At 41.9% G+C, this 21,254-nt stretch overlaps 4 protein-coding genes across 10 annotated transcripts in view; 2 read left to right on the plus strand and 2 right to left on the minus strand.

The window, feature by feature from the left end:
* The window catches only part of LOC128761064 (sodium channel protein type 8 subunit alpha-like), a 50,687-nt gene extending 44,769 nt beyond the window's left edge, over nt 1-5,918 (minus strand). For all 4 annotated transcript variants that reach the window (XM_053868956.1, XM_053868954.1, XM_053868957.1 and 1 more), the window contains exons 1-2: nt 5,784-5,918; nt 1,274-1,609 (exon numbers count right to left, since the gene is read on the minus strand). In XM_053868956.1, coding sequence (XP_053724931.1) covers nt 1,274-1,555 — 282 coding nt within the window. In that variant the 5' untranslated portion in view covers nt 1,556-1,609; nt 5,784-5,918. The remainder of the gene's footprint in view (nt 1-1,273; nt 1,610-5,783) is intronic.
* A 4,440-nt stretch (nt 5,919-10,358) lies between these two features.
* LOC128760802 (putative methyltransferase-like protein 7A) lies at nt 10,359-12,312 on the plus strand. Its single transcript, XM_053868474.1, has 2 exons — nt 10,359-11,510; nt 11,831-12,312. Exons 1-2 carry the CDS (start codon nt 11,016-11,018, stop codon nt 12,062-12,064), a joined length of 729 nt encoding a protein of 242 aa, XP_053724449.1. The 5' UTR covers nt 10,359-11,015; the 3' UTR covers nt 12,065-12,312.
* A 1,792-nt stretch (nt 12,313-14,104) lies between these two features.
* LOC128760235 (putative methyltransferase-like protein 7A) lies at nt 14,105-18,079 on the plus strand. Its single transcript, XM_053867429.1, has 2 exons — nt 14,105-14,624; nt 16,337-18,079. The coding sequence occupies exons 1-2, from the start codon at nt 14,127-14,129 to the stop codon at nt 16,574-16,576; spliced, it is 738 nt and encodes a 245-aa protein (XP_053723404.1). The 5' UTR covers nt 14,105-14,126; the 3' UTR covers nt 16,577-18,079.
* The window catches only part of LOC128760234 (disco-interacting protein 2 homolog B-A-like), a 45,013-nt gene continuing 41,312 nt past the window's right edge, over nt 17,554-21,254 (minus strand). For all 4 annotated transcript variants that reach the window (XM_053867428.1, XM_053867426.1, XM_053867427.1 and 1 more), the window contains one exon: nt 17,554-21,122. In XM_053867428.1, coding sequence (XP_053723403.1) covers nt 20,870-21,122 — 253 coding nt within the window. In that variant the 3' untranslated portion in view covers nt 17,554-20,869. The remainder of the gene's footprint in view (nt 21,123-21,254) is intronic.

Here is a 21,254-nt window from a genome sequence, read left to right on the forward strand (position 1 = left end):
AATAAGTGGGCATGGCAGGATTGACTTTTTCATGACGCACAGCAAACACACAACATTTGAATTCTTTTGCCAAATTATGCCTAACTGCATACGGGACGTGCTGTTTTGCCTCTTTTATTTTTAGGTTAGGTTAAGTGTTCTGAAAAAGCATATGAAATAAAAATGAAAACACTGTTTTCTGTTAATGTTGGTGTAAATGTATGCTCATCTCTAAGCAGAAATGGAATATATAAATGAATATCTGTTAATAAAGCAGATTAATTTAGGGCAGACCTAGGCAAAGCACGGCCCCAGGGCCACACGCGGCCCTTCATGAATTCGGAGCAAAAAATGCAAAAAATATACTGTTTTTTTACATCATTCATTATTAACTGAATTCTAAACATAACCCATCTTTAGGTCTTTGAAAATAAAGACCCAAATAACGAATGAGCGTCTCATAGAAAGTCCTCCCCCAAAGCTATTACCAATCATATTGACTTCTTAAAATTCATTAGAATAGTGTCAATATGAGCAATGCAAAAATAAGTAGCTGTCATAAAGTAGCTGATATATATTGGAATAAAATAGTTTACGCCATTATTTTAATGTTTTACCCATAATTCTGCAGCCAAGATCCTGTATTGATTTCAGAATTAGAAATACTGGGAAAAAACAGTATTTGTGGCCCATTAGGAAAGTGAATTTCCCACCCCTCATATTGGGGTATAAAACATAAACATGTTTACATGAGGGAACAAATATTACTATATAATAATGAACTACTGATTTTTAGGTGTAGATTATGCTGTTCATAATCAGTTATTATGATATATTTGGATGCTCACTGAGGCTTCAATGGAAGCAATGTGCAAATTACTGACAATAAACTGAAAATAAATACACAGTAGGTTTGTTAATGGTTAATATGTGTTCCCCAATCTGACGTGGAGATGATTCTTGATTAAAAAAAAACAACATTCAGTAACAAGTCTGTGTCTTTTCACTCCTCCACACAACTTGAAAAGCACTGAATCATTCATGGCATGACACAGCAGTAATGCACATCAACTGAAAGATGATAGTTAATGATGGAGGTTAGTGGCAAACAGTCACAGTGTTGACTGGGTCTGAGCTCAAACAAACCCCAGAAGATAAGCTCAGTGAGCATCATGATAGCAGGTTAGCCAAAATGCTTCAACCACTCACCTATGTAATTTGTAAGTAAAAAAAATAGCGTTTAAAATGACCACTATTTTATAATCGGTGTCAGAGTTTTGCTTGTGTCACTAACTTTCTTGTTGAGATAGTATGGATCCAGGTCCTCCAGCGGTGTGGCCGCCATTCCTTCAGGAATATCCCCGTAGATGAACGGCAAGCTCTTCCCCGCCTCCAAGTCACTGTTGGGCTTCGGCTCATTGTCGTCAGATGTGTCGCGATGACTACTGTCTGATCTGGGCTTGGTGGGTTTCTTGTTCTTCTCTTCATTGATGCGTCTTTCGATGTTAGCGAGCGACTCCGGGGTGAATTTCTTGAAGCTGTCAGGTCCTGGGGGTGCAAGAAGGGGTGCGGCCATATTTTCATCCTGCAGCTATTTCCCTTTTATTTGTTTTCCATTCAGGAGGTCCAGCTGTAAAAGGAAACAACAGGCAGGTTCAGTCAAAAGAATAGTGAACAACGAAAGGTACACTCCTGGTTGGCGTTACCATCTGTAAGGCCAACCAGGGTTCAAATTTCTGAATAAACCTTGTCTCTGCTGTCTACAAGGTTGACCTGCATGACTTCCACGATGATCTCAGTCCAGTTGGGGATGTTTCCTGTTTAACTTTAGTGTAAGGGTTGAGTAAAACGCAATATAAAGTTACTAGTCAAGTATTGCAATTATTCCTTATTCATATTCCCTGTTTCTCACAGAGAAACTCTGCTTGTGATCTTCACTCCTGGACTGAATACAGCAGAGATAGTAAATGTATACAACGAGACACATTGCATTAGAAGCAATTTGTCACCCTCTAGTCTTCAGGGCTCAGATGTCAGTATATTCTAAGGGTCTTTAAATGATTCTTTTCCTCAAAATAATGGAAGTCAGAGAAATTACTTAGTAATCTCTTAGTAGATTGGTGTTTCATCTTGCTTCTAATTCATGTCAAGACTCTTTTGAAGACTCACAAGCACAGAAAGGTTATCGTTCTATTAACATTGCTCAGCTCTTCACAACGTAAAACTAGAAGTAGCATGTAAAACATTTGAGGTGTTAGTACACAGTGGTTCACGCTAACCAAGATGAGCACCAACACCACTATCGTCTACATCAGGCTATTATTACAACAATAATAATGTTATCATCGGGGCAGTCAATAGATCAAAAATTGCAACCTCAATTAATCACACCAAAGGTGAGTTAACTTGGGAGTAATTGCAAATGAATCCCACATGTTGTGGGAGTGGCCCATCATGTCTCCAATGTTCTGCTGTCAACATGTTGTTGAGCCTCTTCAGATGCTCTGAGGTTATTCTGAAGAATGTTCTAAATGGGAGATTCATTTGCCATTAATCGCGAGTTAACTCAGCTTCAGTGCGATGAATTGAGATTCAAAATTTAGACCAGTGACAGAAATTTCCTTTATATCTGCTGTATCATCCAGCTCATCCTGCGCTCAAGTGAAAACATTTTCAGTATTGTACAGTTAATACTAATTTCTGGCAGATTAATAAAATGCATTGTGATGCTTTATACTTTGTAATAACACACTGATGGTGGACATATTTTTCAAAAGAGTTTGATTTGGTGTAGTGTGTTTTCATGACACACTCTTCCAGACCCTGTACGAGCCTTTGTCTTATGTAAATATAGCTTTGACCTGGGTACATGGTGACATTGAGACGTTCATATTTTATTCATGACCTGCCAGTTTGGCCCAATAAAAGCAGCAATTACAACTGCGAATTCCTTTAATAAATACACAGGAAGGTGATAAGCTACGTTCGCTAAATAACGCTGAATACAAAATGCAATGAGGCCAAATCTGAAGACGACAAACTGAAAAGTCTTCCTGGTTATACGTCATGCCATGATGTAGTAGTCGCATCCACAAAGAAGTAACAAATAATTCAGTCTTAAACATCAACATTAGAACATTAGAAATCAAAGGCGTTGGTAGAAGAAGTCAGGTCATTTCCGGGTTAAGTAACCTGAACTCATTACAACCTTTAAGTCTCCTATTACGAATTGATCTACTTCCAAGGTGATTCCAACTAGGATACAATTGCATGACCAGCAGTGCATGAGTACTGGACGGACACACACACACACAGGCAGAGAACTGAGAGACGACTACAGGGGTCTTATATTGATCCAAACCTTGGAGGTCCACACATGTACCAAGTCATTCAAGACAACCCTGCAGCAGTCCTCAGTATGACTACTACAGAATGAGCTAGAATGGGAGGCATTTTGCAAAGGTAGTTGGTGTTTGATTTCGATTTATCAACCCAGGCAGGAATGACAGCAGAGAGTCATCTGCCTTTAAGTGGAGTGTCCGACTCTGGATGGGCTTTGATGCTAAAGCGTCTCCTGCTCACCAGAAAGACATCAGGCACCGCAGACATAGGCAGTTTTGCCATGCTGCATAAGTGTGCTCTTGTCTCTCCCATCGATCGGATGGCCTCATGCATTTGTGGTTCTTGCTGTTGAAAACATTTCAGTGTATTTAAAAGTGACATAATGTGAACACCCAACCTACTATCCAATGTGTTTTTTTCAACAGAAGATTAGTGGAATTTAAAACTGAGCCCTTTGGCAATTGCTATTTTCACACAAACACAAAACATGAATGATAACAAAAAATAAAAATATCTCTTCATCCGAACAATAATGGGTGTGATATTTGACAATTTAAAGGGTTTTAATCAGGCCAAAAGAAACAGTAAATAAAATCTAATGTCATAGGAATACAGGAGAAATGTTAATGTTATTACAGTTATTAACTTTGTCTCTGCTGTCTGGTGTCTATAAAAGGTCCTCGTGCATGACTTCCACGATGATCTCAGTCCAGTTGGAGATGTTTCCTGTTTAACTTTAGTGTAAGGGTTGAGTAAAACGCAAGTCAGTGTAACATGTTACTAGCCAAGTACTGCCATTATCTTTATCAAAATAAGGTGCATATTTCTTGTTTCTCAGTCCACTCCTGGACTGAATGCAGCAGAGATGGTAAATGTATACTACGATAGGCAATTTTTGCATTTTAGAAACATCGCATTAGAAGCGATTTGTCACCCTCTAGTGCTCATAGGATGGAATAGAACGGGTTGATGACAGCACAATTGTTGGCCTGGCAGAGAAGCGATGTCATGGCTGCTTTACTCCATGTGACTGTATTTATATTAAATGAAAATACATGCCATATGTAGCCACTTGGGGTTCTTTATAGAAAAGTTGTATGCTCTTCTTTGTCAAAATAATGGAAATCAGATAATATTATTTAGGTAAATTAGTGTTTGATCTTGCTTGTAATTCATGTCATGATCTAATTTTCAGATTGTACAAGACCATCCGAAGTCATGATCATAATAATATAATATTTCTATGACTCAGTATTTAGTCGGTATAAACAGCACTTGAGGTAAACAGCGACGCCACGGAGCAGCAATGGACCATCCCAGCACTATTTTACTAAACACAGTAAACCTTTCTTAAGACTGAAATAGAAACCCCAAATATAGTTTGTCTTAAAGAGATTGTGAATCTCTTTGATGGAGGACCTCAGCTGGGCTCATCAGGGCCACTTCAGTGAACAGTTTAGGAAGGCGCTACTGCACATATGCCTCATCTGTGCATGGATTAGTCATCCTCAGAATCTTTTGTTCTCCACGCCGGATCTTAAGATCATCAACAGCTCGAAAAGCCCAGAATTGTGCGGCTTCTCGGCATCGACCGAGTGCACTGTCCCGTCTCGGAAGTGGCATTGAATGCTCACGTAGGCCCCAATGAAGTCAAACGCAATATTGTCCCACACAAGTCTAAAATGCTGCAGTGTCTCGGTTATTGCTGCGATGTGGCCTCTCAGTTATACTGGGTCAACACACAAGTCCTGGCAACTCAAACAACGCATCCATCACAACACCGGGATTTACATTTTGAATAATTCATGACCAAAAAAAAGTGAAACCAATTGTGAGTGCATGCCACCACACCCGTTTACAATAAAGCAGAGGTCGACAATCTCACGCAGGTCAGTCAATGAGCCTGTTACAGTGTGAATATTGAGGAAAAGCCGCATAATTCATCCGACCACAGGACTCCAGACGCACACGCTATAGTCTCCAAAGACATTGCATAAGGTTTTATGGAGGGGGGGGGGGGCTAAACTATTAAAAATATACAATACAACAAGAAAATATAGCAGTAATCGTTGAAACGAGACGAGTCGTCAGTGCGGCGTTACAACACAGTTATGACTGCCGTTATAGAAGTTGTACGAGCTCTCACTTCTGCGTATCAAACACTTGGAAATATCTTTCCAAGCAGCAGGCCAACACCCCAAAAAGGAAGAGACCGCATCCTTTTTCCACAAGACAGTTCTATGAACGGCTCTTTTTCCACACAGAAATACTGCCGGTAGTTGCGAGCGGTGCCCCGCATGCATGTGGGGCTTGTACTGGCAGAGAGCCCTCAGCATCCGCCAGGAAAAGATGCTGAGAGGAGAGCCGCTCTGCGGCACTCGGATGCAGTCGACAAAGTAGCGACGCTGCCTCTGACGCCCCGGAAAATCCCACACTGAGCAGAGAACAGAGAGTCTACTTACTTTTTCGCGCATTAACAGAGATCCGGACAGTTGCCAGTGCAGTGCAGGTGTAGAAAAGAGCGAGGAGTAACTGCGGCTGTCGCCATGTTGTTGCTGCTCTCCTGCTGCCCAGCGCGGCTGCCCTGCATAATTGATGACGCTCAGCAAATTGCTAGGGAGTGTCGCCAAATCACCTCGCTCTCGAAAATGAACAGAGACCGCAGCGCAGGGAGCACGCAAATACGTTGCCCTTTGTTTTTTCATCCTGTTACGTCAGACCTGATGGGGAACATCTGCCTCAGTTTATCATAACACATGTTCGGGTTCTTTTCAATTTAAAGGATGATGTCAGCACAAAAAGATATATATGTGATCAACATAGTGATGCCAGTGGGTAAGTAACAAGGTAGGGGAATATGTGAAAAGGAAAATTGAAATTAGTTGATGAATTTCACTTGACTTACTAATTGTAATTGAGTTAAGGAAGTTCTATGAGGAAATATATAACTGGAACAAACAAAACTTCTCATCTCATGGTGTGTGGTTTAAAGAAAGAGTGAGAGAGAGAGAGAGAGAAAGAGCTACCTCCTTGTGACCCCCTTACATTCTCTCGGAGTCTCTCTCAACAGGCGTCTTATAATCTGCCTATAATCCTATATGGGACACTGTCCACGATCTTATTCTTTTTGTACGTAGTCAAGAAAAATATTTTCTTCTTAAGATTGATGTTGGGCAGGAGGTGCACTTCTGGAAAGATATATGCGTAAAGGGGCTGAGAAATTGCACCTTAATTTGATCAAACATGGCAATTGAGGACTAAAAACAAATCCCAGTGAACTGGTAACCCACCTGTTTTGACTCTTTGAATCACCAGTTATTTTCTGAGCTGGAGCTCTCCATCTGGTGAGTATTTTTGACACTTTCACACGGGGATGGGATTGTCTTTCAAGACCAATTTGTCTTGTAGTTTTTTTTAAATGCCACAACATCAACATCAGTCAATATATATTCAGAAAGAAGTACAGTGGTGGCTCGGTTTTCGAACGTCCCGGAATTCGAACAAATCGGAGTTCGAACGAAAATTTCTATGTTTTTTTTATTCGGATTTCGAACAAAAATCCAGAACTTGAACACCCCTGAAAAAAGCCAGAAAAAAACATATTATATACATTGTGTATAACGTAGCCTCTGTACGCAGACGTGTCCCGTTAGCTACATTTACTGACTGTTTTTTCTTCATATTGAGGTGTAAAACCTTTCCTGTCTCCACACTGGACCGTGGTAGAGTGTCACAGGGGAGGTGCTCACTCTCCACACCTCTGGAGCGCTCACTCCAGGGTTTGATGTCCTGTTGTGGGCTGGAGCTGGGACAGGGATGAGGCGAGTCTGGGACAGAGCGTGACTTGGTTTATGACTTTGTCACAGCCAAACTGCACAGAAGCGCACATTCAGAGCTGGACACGCACCGGGCACCTCTTCACTTCTGAAGAGACGTCACTCACTCGGCAACCCCTCCCACATGCAGCGGCCACACACATAGAGGAACAGTGCACCTGCAGCAGACACTCTACATTCACTCCTACAAAAGCCTATTTTAAGGCTTGGAACGCATTATTTCTTTTTCCATTCATTGTAATGGGAAAAATCGATTCGGATTTCGAACAAATCTCTTCTCGAATGGCCGTCTGGAGCGGCTTGTGGTCGAGAACCAAGGTACCGCTGTACTGGGTTTTCACTCCAAGTATACAAAAAATTAAATCGAATTTTGTTTCCATTGGAATCTGTAAAATCCACTGTGATTCTGACAAGGTACTGATCAGTGGCTCCATGTCGTCACTGGAGGTACCAAACACTGGTGAGCTGTGTACTGAAATAGTGGAAGCAGCGGCAATATCAGTCAATAATGAGGGATTTGTTCGTTTTTTGAGAAAGAAGAGCAGGTTCATGTTTTGATTCCAACCTTATCTGTGCGGAAGCGACGACTCAGACTATTGTGAGAGGATGAAGTGTCTAAACGGATCACAACACTGAACGCTAATGTAGATGGAAAGTAAAACTCTCTTCAGAAGGGTCAGCAGTACCAAACATGTCATGTGTTTGGGTCAACAGTGGGAGTGACAATGGGAAGCATTGGCACCTCCTCACCCATGTTTTTGACAGCTTCTCTGCTGTTTTGACAGTTTGCTATCATGGCTTGCCGTTTGTTTACGTTGGAAAACCCTGAGCATTTGCAGTTGGTTTCAAAATTCTAGGCAAACTTTCAGGGCAAATTAATCCTACAAAACAGCCAAACGCAGATGGTTGCCACTCATCCCTCATTCTTTTAACTTGCTTCACCTATTTCTTATGACGCTCTCCATCTTTTGGTTAGAAGAACAGCTTCCATGCTCACTGGCTCCATTGGAGCATCCAGCTGTCACGCAACGCTTCACCATTTCTCCTCCTCTGAAGAGCTTTTTGACCTGCAGTTTAATGGTGTGCCGACAGGATCCACCTGCAGTGACTTCACTGAGGCTTGGTTTCGCTTCTGTCTTTGATTCAGTGAGAACTAGATTTACAGTTCTTTCGTGTGGGGATTCTGGCAGATTCTTTGGTTGTGATTAACTTGGGGATTAAGGAAGTCACACCCCACTCTAGTCATTGAATGATTGGAGCCCAATGAAGCTGGACATGGTCATAAAAGCAAGCCCAATGCATGATATAGGACCAAAGAGCATCAGTGTCTCAATGCGACAGCATGTCACACATGACATAAAATACTCTGATCTTTTAATAATAGGTAGGTTTCATTTGCCTAATGTCATTTTCAGCAGACACAATTGGAGTAGGCTGAAACTACTACTACTACTTACTTTACCATGTCGCTCCTTTGGTTTTCATTTGATAATAAGAATGAGAATAATTCCTATAAAATCATGACAAGATTCTTGATTCAATTTGTCTATTTATCACACACATACAATAGACACTGGCGAAATTCTTTATGTCCCTGCTCCAACTAAACAATATGAAATGTAGAGTGTGGTACAAAAAAATAAAATAAAATAGGAAATACTAAAAAAATAAAGATTCATATACACAAGGTAAAACTTGCAGTCAAATGTGTGTGCAAGTTTGAAAGTGTGCAAAGACGGTGTGTGTAGGAAAGTGACACAGTGTACAGTCAATGCTCTTAGTTCAGTAGTCAGATGGCCAGAGGTTAGAAGCTTCTTCTCATCCACTCAGTGTTGGTTCTCACGTGATGCCAGCAAGGACAAAGAGAAGATATCCAGAGTAAAATTCCTGCAGTTTGGGGAGAGTTGTTCAGTCTTAGGTCCCTTTCATACTTTTGATGGTGCAGGTTCCTTGACTGACAGCCTGAAATCTCAAAGGCATTTGAGGAAAACCAGTCTGGCCTTCTTTACAGTCCAGAACAGGTCCTGTGAGATGGTCACACCGAAGTATTTAAAGCTGTCCATCCTTTCCTCCTTGAACTCCCTGATGCAGATCGGCTGGACGGCACCCTGTTGCTTCCTCTCGCAGTCCACGATCTGCAGCTTGGTTTTGCTCACGTTCAGCTGGAATTGTTCTCCCGGTACCAGCTCTCCAGGTAGGAGACATCCTTTCTGAAGTCCTCCTCCTCGTGGTGGGAGATCAACATCATGGTGGCTGCCACAAACAACTATGGGACTTAGGGTCCCAAATGATAGGTGCAATATGATTGATAGTTAGACAGCCTTTATTCCTGATGATAATAATAATAATGAAATTATGGTGAAGTCTGTAAGATTTTAATGATAATTAAAAAAAACACTATACTAGTCAAATGATAATGTCATAAGAATGTTAATGATAATAACAATAATTATTATAATGATGGGAATATTTAAATTATTATGCCACTGAATACGAAATGCAATGTTAATAATAGCAACAATAATAGTAAGCAGCATCTTCAAATGTAATATCTTCAACGAAATAAATAAAAACGTGAACAGACAGGTTTGGAGAATGTTAGTTCTATTTATGTCACTCTCAGCGGGAGATTGAATGACTTTCAGGAATGTATTCACAATCTGTAATTGAGGCTGTTTAACTGTTTTAATCTTTAATTTCTATGAATTACTGATTTTTTTTTTTTCAATCAGTTGCAGACAAAACGGTACGGAAAGTAAATTATATTAAGTATTTACACGTATTCTTGAGCACTTACAGAGTATTATCAGTACTTTATAAGTGTTTGCCTTCATTCCTGCACATTGGAATTATTTAAACAAACTTGTTAGGTGTTATCTTTCAAACTTCATGCTGTGCGTTTCCAGACATGAGGAGAAATCACAAGGGTAAAAACGGAAGTTCCCGGACTGAATCGCCGTAAACAAGCGTTTTGGGTGACCGAGACTTGCGCATGCGCAGAGATTACTGCCGTGGACACGACCAGAGCTTGTAGGTCCATCGGAGACAAGCGCAACTGTCGCCAGGACACAAGCTAGCCACAGTCAGATTTTCAGTGCGCGCGGAGACATCACATTACGGTAGCAATGAAACGGAGCCGAAGACTGCGAGTTGAACAAATAAAGCGAATGATTCTTGCGACAGAAACTTTTCCAAGTTATTTTTTATTTTGAGCCGAATTAATATTTGGACGAGAGATATGAAAATCTATATCGTTTTGGTCAAACATGATTGGTGTTTTTATTTATCTGTCAATCTATCGATCGATCTATGATGCTGCAATAGACAGGTTTGGATTACACATTGAATCCTGGATTATTCCAAAATGCTGCCATGATATGGGACCAAAATCACTCTGGTGGTAGCTACTACTCTCTACTATGAGCTGGTGATGTTGTTATTCACAGACCTTTGCACATTTCCGTGTAGTATTTTCAAAGTACAGTGCACTGTAATGTAAATGCATATTTAATCACAGGCATTTGCATAAATAATGTGTAAAAGTAAAAATGATCCAAGGTATTGTTTAAATTAATGATGTCATTCCGGATGTTTCACACCTAAAATAAAAACACCAATCATGTTTGACCAAAATGATATAGGTTTTCATATCTCTCGTCCAAATATTAATTCGGCTCAAAATAAAAAATAACGTGGAAAAGTTTCTTCGCTTTATTTGTTTCAACTCGCAGTCTTCGGCTCCGTTTCATTGCTACCGTAATGTGATGTCTCTGCGCGCACTGAAAATCTGACTGTGGCTAGCTTGACTGCGACCGCGGAAGAGTCGGATAGCTTGACTCCAGTGTCAGGACCACGATCATGTCTTTTCTTTGTGGCATTTTTGAAGCTGCCATTAACACTTTGCTCCTGCCGTTTAGGGTAGTCGGGGCATTCACATATAAGCTGTACAGACGTCATTTCATGCCGCTTTTACAATACCGGATGTCGATGAAGTACAATAAGAAAATGTGCGACACGAAGAAAGAACTTTTCCGGACCCTGTCCGACTTCAGGCGGCCGGACGGGCAGCTCACGGTTCTGGAGATCGGTTGCGGTACTGGAGCGAATTTCCAGTTTTTCCCTCCCGGGTGCAAGGTGATCTGCACCGACCCGAACCCGTGCATGCAGAAGTATCTGCGCAAGAGCCTTGAGAACGACGAGAACCTGGTGTTTGAGAGGTTCGTGGTCGCGTCCGGGGAAGACCTGAGCTCGGTGGAGGACGAGTCCGTGGACGCGGTGGTCGGAACTCTAGTTCTGTGCACCGTCAAAGACGTGACGAGCACCCTGCGAGAAGCACGCCGAGTCCTCAGACCTGTAAGAGTGATGTTGGCATCCTAAGCATCTGATCTGACTGTAGATGGTACCTCAGCGTCAACACGTGATGCGACGCCGCTGCGGCGCAGTGGCCAGTAGCTGGGAAGGTTTCAACTTGTCAAATCTCTATGGGATATAAACTTGAAAAGTGGTGGAAACTATGATTGTAATGGCTTTTTACTTTACTATTATGGCGTTATTACATGTTTTAAGTAAAACATAACTTGTTTTTACTACTGTAAATATTTAAGAGTCACTCTTTTAGTGATACTTTTTGTATGGGGATAGTGGATGATGATGGAAATGATTCTTCTCTCCAGGGCGGAGGCTTCCTCTTCTTGGAGCACGTGGTCGCAGAGCCATCCACCTGGACTCACACCATCCAGCAACTCATCCAGCCCCTCTGGTACTACATGGGTGATGGATGTCGGGTGAACCAGGCCACGTGGAAACACCTGGAAGCCGCTGGATTCTCTGAACTGAGACTGCGCCACGTTCAGGCTCCACTGATGTTCATCGTCAAACAGCACATCATGGGCTGCGCCGTGAAATGATTGATGCTCCGCTCTGCAGCGATCAATGTCCCATCGGGACTAACACCGCTTGACCGATGACCTGTTTGTGCCATCAAACCAGCCACTTTGATATTGATTATATTTTTATGAAGAACACTGAGGGCTATATGACATGGTTGAGATTATTTACCGCACTGTATGCATATCAAGATTTAGAGAATCGATCCTATTGAATTGATCTCAGTGAAATATGTCGCTTTTGCTGCCAAATAAACTAGATGAAATAATGTTCAGTTATTTGGTGTTTTGTGTTTAAATCAACATGCATTTGCCCTGTGGAAGAATCTAAATGAATGAGGTGGATGCCATGTGATCACGCAGTGGTCAATGTCCAGCCGAGTCAAACAATGTTTGACTAGTGCTTGATGTCAAACCAGCCAATCTGATATCAACATAGTGTCAATATGATCTTTGATCGTGTTTTATATAGCGTCTGTTTCGCTAACCTTCCCAGTCGGGAAGTTTAGTTAGTCATGGCAAATGATTTCAGGACACCAGACAACATCCCAGTAGAAATCAGGAAAACACAAGTGAGGTAAATATGGGAAAAAAAAAACAAAAAAACAATCACCCAGTTGCTCGGTGGCCATGTTTCATTGTGAGTTATGTGCCCACTAATAACCACCGCATCAGAGTTGGCACTCATACTTGTTGTTGTAGCCCAGTTGCATCAATGCGTGGACTCCCAGACCTTTGTTGTTGCGTAATACTCTCCCTTCTTCATGTTGCCCAAAAAATAGGCAGACCACAGAAAATAAACATGGGGCAATACCATTTATACCACGACTCACAAACTAATACAACCACATTTGACTGAAATACAGTGGTACCTCGGTACAGACGGCCGTTCGAGAAGAGATTTGTTCGAAATCTGAAATGATTTTTCCCATTACAATGAATGGAAAAAAGAAATAATGCGTTCCAAGCCTTAAAATAGGCTTTTGTAGGAGTGAATGTAGAGTGTCTGCTGCAGGTGCGCTGTTCCTCTATGTGTGTGGCCGCTGCATGTGGGAGGGGTTGCCGAGTGAGTGACGTCTCTCCAGAAGTGAAGAGGTGCCCGGTGCGTGTCCAGCTCTGAATGTGCGCTTCTGTGCAGTTTGGCTGTGACAAAGTCATAAACCAAGTAACGCTCTGTCCCAGACTCGCCCCAGCTCCAGCCCACAACAGGACATCAAACCCTGGAGTGAGCGCTCCAGAGGTGTGGAGAGCGAGCACCTCCCCTGTGACACTCTACCACGGTCCAGTGCGGAGACAGGAAAGGTTTCACACCTCAATATGAAGAATAAACAGTCAGTAAATGTAGCTAACGGGACACGTCTGCATACAGAGGCTGCGCTATACACAATAACAAAGCGCGTCGTGAGTCAGCTGATCAGTCCGCGCACGTTATGTTTTTTCCGTTTTTTCCGGGGGCGTTCCAGTTCTGGATTTTCGTTCGAAATCCAAAGCAAAAAAGTCTCGACATTTTTGTAAGAATTCCGATTTGTTCGAATTCCGAGGCACCACTGTAATTTTGTTGCTGAACGCTGGTTGATCAAATCAATCATCAAATACGGAACAGAAACAACGTGCACGTGAAGATGAGTGGTCTAGCTAGAAAAGCATCAGCTTTAAAATAGCACTTTCCCACTCAAGCTGTGTGTTTGTGGGATGTGCATTGGGAAGTAATTCGATCTGACTCGGCTTCAGACGACTTCTCCCTAAAATACTCATTATTTTCAGCCATTGACCACACAACAGAGCGTCTTCACTGTTTTCTTTTTTGCCACAGGAGACTGTGAATCTGCCATTGACAGGAAAAAGAATAATGGCATTTCCATTACGAAACGTACAAGAAAACGCCAACCTTAACCCCAATCATTTTTATTCATCAGGTCAATTTTCCCTTCATATTCTCTGTATTTTTCTTCTAATTTATTGATTTAAGAGTTGACGTATACAATGAAACAGAAGCTAAACGGCGCCATCTAGTGGCTCCAGCGACAGACCTCATCCGGATTTAGAGGGTAATCTGTTCGTCTGACGCGCCTCCGATTGGAAGATGAAGTGGTGTCTCATGAAGTTTTGCAGACTCATGTGTCTAACAGCAACGTTCCCCCTGCTCCTCATGGAGCTGGCGGGTCTGTGTCGCTTCTACAAGCGTGTGTTTCCGCTCCTCGCCTACAACATCACCTTTTCTTACAACGACAAGATGCACCGGCTGAAGCGGGAGCTGTTCCGAGGCTTGAGCAGGTTCGCCAGCAGGGACGGAAGCCTGGCTCTACTCGAGATCGGCTGCGGAAGCGGAGCCAACTTTGCCTTTTATCCGAATGGCTGCACCGTGCTGTGCAGCGACCCGAACCCGCACTTTGACAGGTACCTGAAGAGGAGCATGGCGGCGAACCCGCACCTGACCTACAGCAGGTTCATGGTCACCGCTGCCGAGGACATGAGGGACGTCGGGGACTCGTCTGTGGACGTGGTGGTCTGCACTCTGGTCCTGTGTTCGGTCAGAAACGTCCGGAAGGTTCTGATGGAAGTTCGGCGCGTCCTCAAAACGGTGAGTGCCGCCGCTGATGCCTTCAGGTGCAGTAGGAATTATCTACTGACCTTGTAAGAGACACGTCAAATGTGTCGCTCTTTTTTTTTTTATCTGACTTCGACTATTTTTAAAGTAAGATTTTTAAGATGCAAATATTTTACGCTGCGTTTGGTGTGTGCCATTAAAATGCTTATGCATCCGAGGCATGCTTCATTTACAAGTAAGGAGTCCAAAGAACACACACAAGTAAATAAACTAGGGGTGGGATTCGATTAAAATAATAATCTAGTTAATTCGAGAATTTGTGACGAATTAATCTCAATGAATCAAAGTTTAATGGTACAAGAATATTTGCCACAAGAAGCCACATTTTTCAATTTGAATGAATTTGGTATATGACTGAATCAAATGATGGACCCATACACACCTTTAAACAACAAAATATTGTTTATTTTGCATTTGCAGTTTGACAATAGCACAATAAATCACGATGGTGGCTATGTTCAAGTTTTTATATCACCTTATTTAAACTAAAGCTCTTTTAATGTCTTGAAAATATCTGCATAAGAATTTCAATCTTATAAGAATTTCAAATACATTCAGAGTAGTGGAAACCCTGGCCATTGTGTAGAGAAAAACCTCCCTGAACAAAAGCAAACAGATGCTTTTGTTTGCTTTTGTTCAGGGATTCCTCCATGTTTGTTATTGTTGTTATCATCCCAGCTGCGACGTGTCTTGTGCATCAGTGTGATCAGTGGACCAGGAATTCCTGCACTTACAGAGGAAAAACAAAGGTTCCCTGTTGTCTGGAAGTCCCACCACTAAAATAAATAAATATATAATAAAAAAATATAATAAAATAAGTCCATAATTTTTATCATGATGAGTGGGTTCCAAGCTGACAGTGTGTAGTGAGCGCTCATTGTTTTGTTACTGAGCTCCTCACAGGGACGGAGTCTGAGAGGTAAAGGTGGGGAATGTTCCACAGGGTCGGGATGTAGAGTGTTAGAAATAGCGTGGAGAGAGATGGATCTCGTGGTCAGCCATGTTTGTTTACGTCCACCCCGCAGAGTGTTCAGGTGACGGTGTGCTGCACTAGTGAGTTCTGCTTTTTAGTTCTGTCTGTTCTGCATTTCAATCATGGGAATTTGGACATTTAGGAATAGATTCAGAATCGTTCACGTCCGAATCGCAACCTTTGGCGGCAATATTTGTGGGCAAATGTGAGCGTTTGGTGTCGCATCACAACAAGAAGGGAGGGAATATGATGCCGTGTTAATCGTTGAGATCGCACCATTGCCACTTCCTGGAAGGACTGCGTACAACATTCACAATAAAAGTCTGAAGCTTCACATTTTTAGTTCATTACATGCTTGCACTTGTTGCAGCACTTCGTAAGCATTGCAAACATTACTGCTACATCATACATTTTTTACAAGTTAGTTTTAACTAATTAATATTAATGTACTATGTAGTTCTACATCACACTGTGGAGGTGGAGTCGAGGCCCCAGAAACACCACTAGTTCACTGCTTTCTCAGCAGCGAATATCTGATGTCTGACTGTCATCTTCCCACACAAGCTTGGTTTATTCTCCGGGTGCCTTCATGGCCTCTCACCAGCACATTCATGACTGGTTCCAAGACCCACAAGCCTGTGTTTGATCACGGCCGTGTTGATGAGTGAGATTACTGTGCGTGTGACCAAGGAATACTGTTGTCTTGCTGCAGGGTGGGGCCTTCTACTTCCTGGAGCATGTGGTGTCAGACTCGCCGTCCTCCTGGATCTACTTCCTCCAGCATGTTCTAGAACCTCTGTGGTACTACCTCGGTGACGGCTGCACCATCACCAGGGCCACTTGGAGAGATCTGGAGTCTGCAGGCTTCTCGCAACTTCACCTCAGACACGTCACGGCTCCGGACGTGACTTGTTTAATACAGCCACATATCATGGGATATTCCATTAAATAACTTCACTTTCTCAACTCCTATACGTACTCTGATACCCTGTACTGTATTGAGGGTTAAACCATAACCAAACAAATATAAGTTTGTGCACTCTCTCCTGTGGGATGTTTGAATACGGTGTATTCACTGGCTTTATTTTAACACCTAAAAAAAAATCCAAATTGTGTATTTACCAAAAAACAGCTGGGGCTTTAAAAGAGATTAATTTAATTTAAGTAAATGCAGAAGAAAAATAACAAATCTTACTCACATATACTCTTCATTTTTCAGTTACAAGTACGAAACATTATATAGCAAAACATCCATGTTGAAGGAGACTGAATGAGATTGTGTTTAGATGGGAATTTTAAGTTGAAAAAAAAGGCAGGATAGAAGCAGAAAAATGCTATTCTGAGGACTTTATGCTGCAAAGAGCCACTCAATGGAGCACTCCCACCTGTTGTTGATGCTTATGAGAACAGACTGAACTTCATTGTGTATTCATATTAAAATGCATTCATTCATGATTCATTAATTATAAAACTTGTAATTTTAAAATATAATTTCCCATCGCTATTTTTATGCAGAGTTTAATGAACTTGTTGCGACGAAATGCATTTGCTTTGAAGGCCTTATGTCACTGGTATTTATCTGTTAGTTTGCAAAATACCTATAAAACAGATGTCAGGAGAGGATGATAAAGAGACAAGGGACATGCCAGTAAATTTTGGTGGTGTTCCACATCCAAATCACCATCCACGAATCATTTCACAGTTGTCCACTCTCTGTGGCTGGAGGAGCTGCAGCCCGAGCTCCTGTTCAGTGTGTGATGTCCATGGAAGTTCTGGAGCACCACTGCCACCTGCTCTACCATTGAGCTCATTGCTATCGACTACACTTGAAATGGTAACACATTGAATAGGTCACACAAATGTAAGGCAGCAATATAACAATGAGAATATGGGTGGAAACAAGCACAGCACCAACTCGCCAAACATCACCAGACGCCAGGACACGATTAGATGGTTCTGTTTATTCTGTATTACTTTTACATAAAGTATAAAACAAAGTACAACAAACCAAAATTAGAAAATATGCTAGAAAGACAAAAACAAGTCGACACCTGGGGCGTGACCACCTTAAGATGTCTGCTTCAGCAGTGGTTTGCACCCTCATGGTAGTTTCAAATCACCAAGTAACTCATGTACAATAAGTGAAGGGTTCATACACAAACTATTAACAATAAAGAGTGATGTGTGATGTTAATAAGCTTGATTGTTATTGGTTATGACAAAAGTATTGTTTCACCAGACGGTGCTGGGATTGCATAGTCCGAACTGGGGAGAACCAACGCGGAGCTCCGCAGCCGCTGCCGTTCTCGGTCGTGGTGTTTGTGAGGCCTGCACCTGATCCGTCCCTGTGTTTGTTCCCTGAATTTACAACATCGTGCATATAAATCTCACACTCCAAATTCAGATGCAAAAAAAGGAATCCATGTTAGAGCGGACGGAATAGTGATGTCTAAAAGCAAACGGCAACTCTAGAGATGTTCTGGTGCTGGAGGAGCCAACAGCAATGTTTCACTTATGTCGGTGATCTGATGCATCAAATGGAAACTAAGTCAAACCTATTTACATGCCGACACTGAATCATGTACAAATAGATGGTGGAGAGCACAAGAAACGCACACAGTTGCAGGGCTACAGATATGAGTGGCAAACATCTCCATGTTTTTTCCTTCACTCTCCTCAACAGACTGAAACGCTCACATCTTCAGACTCGTCCGCAACGACCCACTTTTCATCTTCACATTTGAGCGTTGATTCAGTCACCAAACTAAAAAGGGGGCAGCTAAATGTAGAATGGCGATAGAATGAGAATAAATCTTTGCTTCTATAAAACAACTCAATTGTTTCATGGCGTTAACAGTGTTAGCCATCCAGTAAACTCTTCTCAATAAAAATACGTCATCATAACAATATATGCTCCTGATAAGTTAGTCACAACGCCTCATTGTTAATAATAAAATAGACTTTTGTTCTGGAGAAAGTGCACATCTTTTTTGGCTAATAGTTAACTCAGTTTACTATAATCCACAAGTCAAAGCTGTATTTACAATCTTCCTCTACGTTCATCTGCTCTCAACGACCCGAAACCCTTCATCGGAGAGGAATGAGTGACTCCTTTGTACATTTATACAGTTCAGAATACCTATACACGTCCTAAAATACACAGAGGTCCTAACATGTGCAGAAGGGAACGCAGCCTCTTCGACTGTGCAGACAGCAAATGTCTGTCGATGATGAATGGATCATGTTTCACAGTAGGAATGTCAAAATCAGGGCAGGAATGTTTCTATTTGCCTTTGATGGACAATGAAAAGCAGATCATATTCATGGGTTTTCACTTGGCATTTTGATTTTTGGGCTTTTTTTAATCGTTTTTTTAAGGGTCTAAATTTATTACAGGAACACTCCACCTCTGTTCCTTAATGAAATCTTCCCTGGTCTTTTCGTCAGGGGGCGTCAGTTGGGTAATGGAAACCAAGGTACCATTTGTTTTTTTGAAATAGAATTTACGGAATTACTCTTCTGTTTATTGACCTATTTTTTAATACTAACTAATTAATGCAACATGAAAATGACGCAGGTGAGAACTTTGGATTCATTTTCCATCCGGAAAAAAAAGGATATTTTTGGATAGTTGATTGGTTGTTAAAAAAACACAGCAAATGGCCTTATATATATATATATATATATATATATATATATATATATATATATATATATATATATATATATAGTTTGATATTTCTAACTGGCCCAGGGTAAAAGGCATTAATTTCAATTAAATATGGATGTACATGAGGCTTACGGCGGGTTCGTACAAGCAACTTTTGGGGCAACATGATGAAGTGCTCTCACTATGCGACCGCAATGTGAGTATGATCCCAGACGGCCCGGTTGCGGAGCGCTATTTGGTTAGCATTTAGCACGGCTAATGTTTTTGTTGGGATCCAAAACTGAGTGGAGTTTGTACAAGGTATTTGTACAAGTGATTATATAACCCAAGTATGGCTGCACAAAATAAAACCTAGCTAACTGAAGATGTAGGCATTTATGCATGAACAGAGGTGGCGTGTTCCTTTAAGCGAAAAACAATATTTTTTTGTTGTTTAAATGTCTGCATTTTTTTTGGCTGCATTTCATCTTTTTGAAATTTCCACTTGACGACTTTAATATTTTCCATCTTGTTACTTTCATTTCCATCAAATATTTCACTGCCTCTCTCTCATACTGTATATGCTTTTAAATCACATATTCATTCAACTATACCTCTGCAGCGATGTCTCAAATGCAACTATTAAAATAGCGAGACCAGTTTTCACCCTAACAAAAAAGCTGAAATGAAGTTGCTCAGAAGAGCACGTTGGGAATGTTGAGTTTTGAACCCACCCTTTGTGAGACAGAGAAATGTCATGGAAAGGTGTAGATATATTCAAAAATGAAAAGATCCAGTCACAACAAAAGACATGCGTCACCATCGGCTCCCTAACTAGGGGTGAGGAAGAGAAGTGTAGGGAGGCGATGGTTGGAACATCCTGGCATCACCTGATCACAATCCTTTGGAGGTTTTCAGAGAGTAACAGACTTAAGACCAGGACCTCGGCCATGACATTATGACCATCTGTCTCATATTGTGTTGCTACATTTTGTTGCTCAAACCACACCTCACATGTGGCATGTTCCCGCTGAGACGTTAGTCCACCTGCTTCTTTGTTCTTCCACCGCGGGTCAGTTCCAACAACAAACGGAAAACTTCACAACGTCTGGCAGGCAGTCATAATGTTATGGCCTATTTGTGTATAACCACATTTACCTGGTCAACATGGCCAGACACTGGAAGTTTGTGAGGTTCCTGATAAATGGACCGACACAGCACATGCATCAGTGTGTGTGTGTGTTTAAAAGCTGCAGGTATAAAAATATTTCCAGTGGATTCAAGTGTAGTATCTCTTGAAATCAGTGAGGACACAAACAGGGAAAGTGTTTCAAGACGCTTGTGTCATGTAGCAAAAGCGCCTTTTCTTCCAAGACATTATTCTAGAATAAAATCCAAAAGCAGTACTATGGTGTGTTGCTCATGAAAAAGAGTCTGGTCTCGGTCCGGACTGCAAAAGTCTATCAATAAAACACAGTGAACAACTCCACGGGCAGGTCCCGTCGGAGGCATGCAGTTGCCGCGATATGCTGGTGTCACACCGGGACAGGGTCGGTGGGGGGTGGCGCCCAACCCACCCGTGACTCGCTGAACATCTTACATGTTGTACGCCACGTAGATGGGATCCAGCTGGTCGGCAAGGAAGGAGTCACGGAGATGCATGCGCTGCTTCTCGCCTCTGGAGTTGATGGGGATGACCCCAGGGTCCACAATGACCACCACCCCAACAATGAGGTGGTGCTCCTCCAGAACCACGTTCGTGATCAGAGGTACCAGGTCCAGTGCATCTTGTTCTGAGCCACACAGCTCCGACACCACCACCAGCAGGTTGGTCCATGTGAACACGGCGCTGGAAGGGAACGGGTTAGAGTAGAGTTACCTGCTCAAAATAGCACTTGCTCAACCATGTGATGATTTTAGTGTGAATTTTTTGTTGTTTAACATGAAGTAATTTTCACTAGAGCTGACAATACTAGCAGTT

The sequence above is a fragment of the Synchiropus splendidus genome, chromosome 6, assembly GCF_027744825.2.
Source record: "Synchiropus splendidus isolate RoL2022-P1 chromosome 6, RoL_Sspl_1.0, whole genome shotgun sequence".
Classification (NCBI taxonomy): domain Eukaryota; kingdom Metazoa; phylum Chordata; class Actinopteri; order Syngnathiformes; family Callionymidae; genus Synchiropus; species Synchiropus splendidus.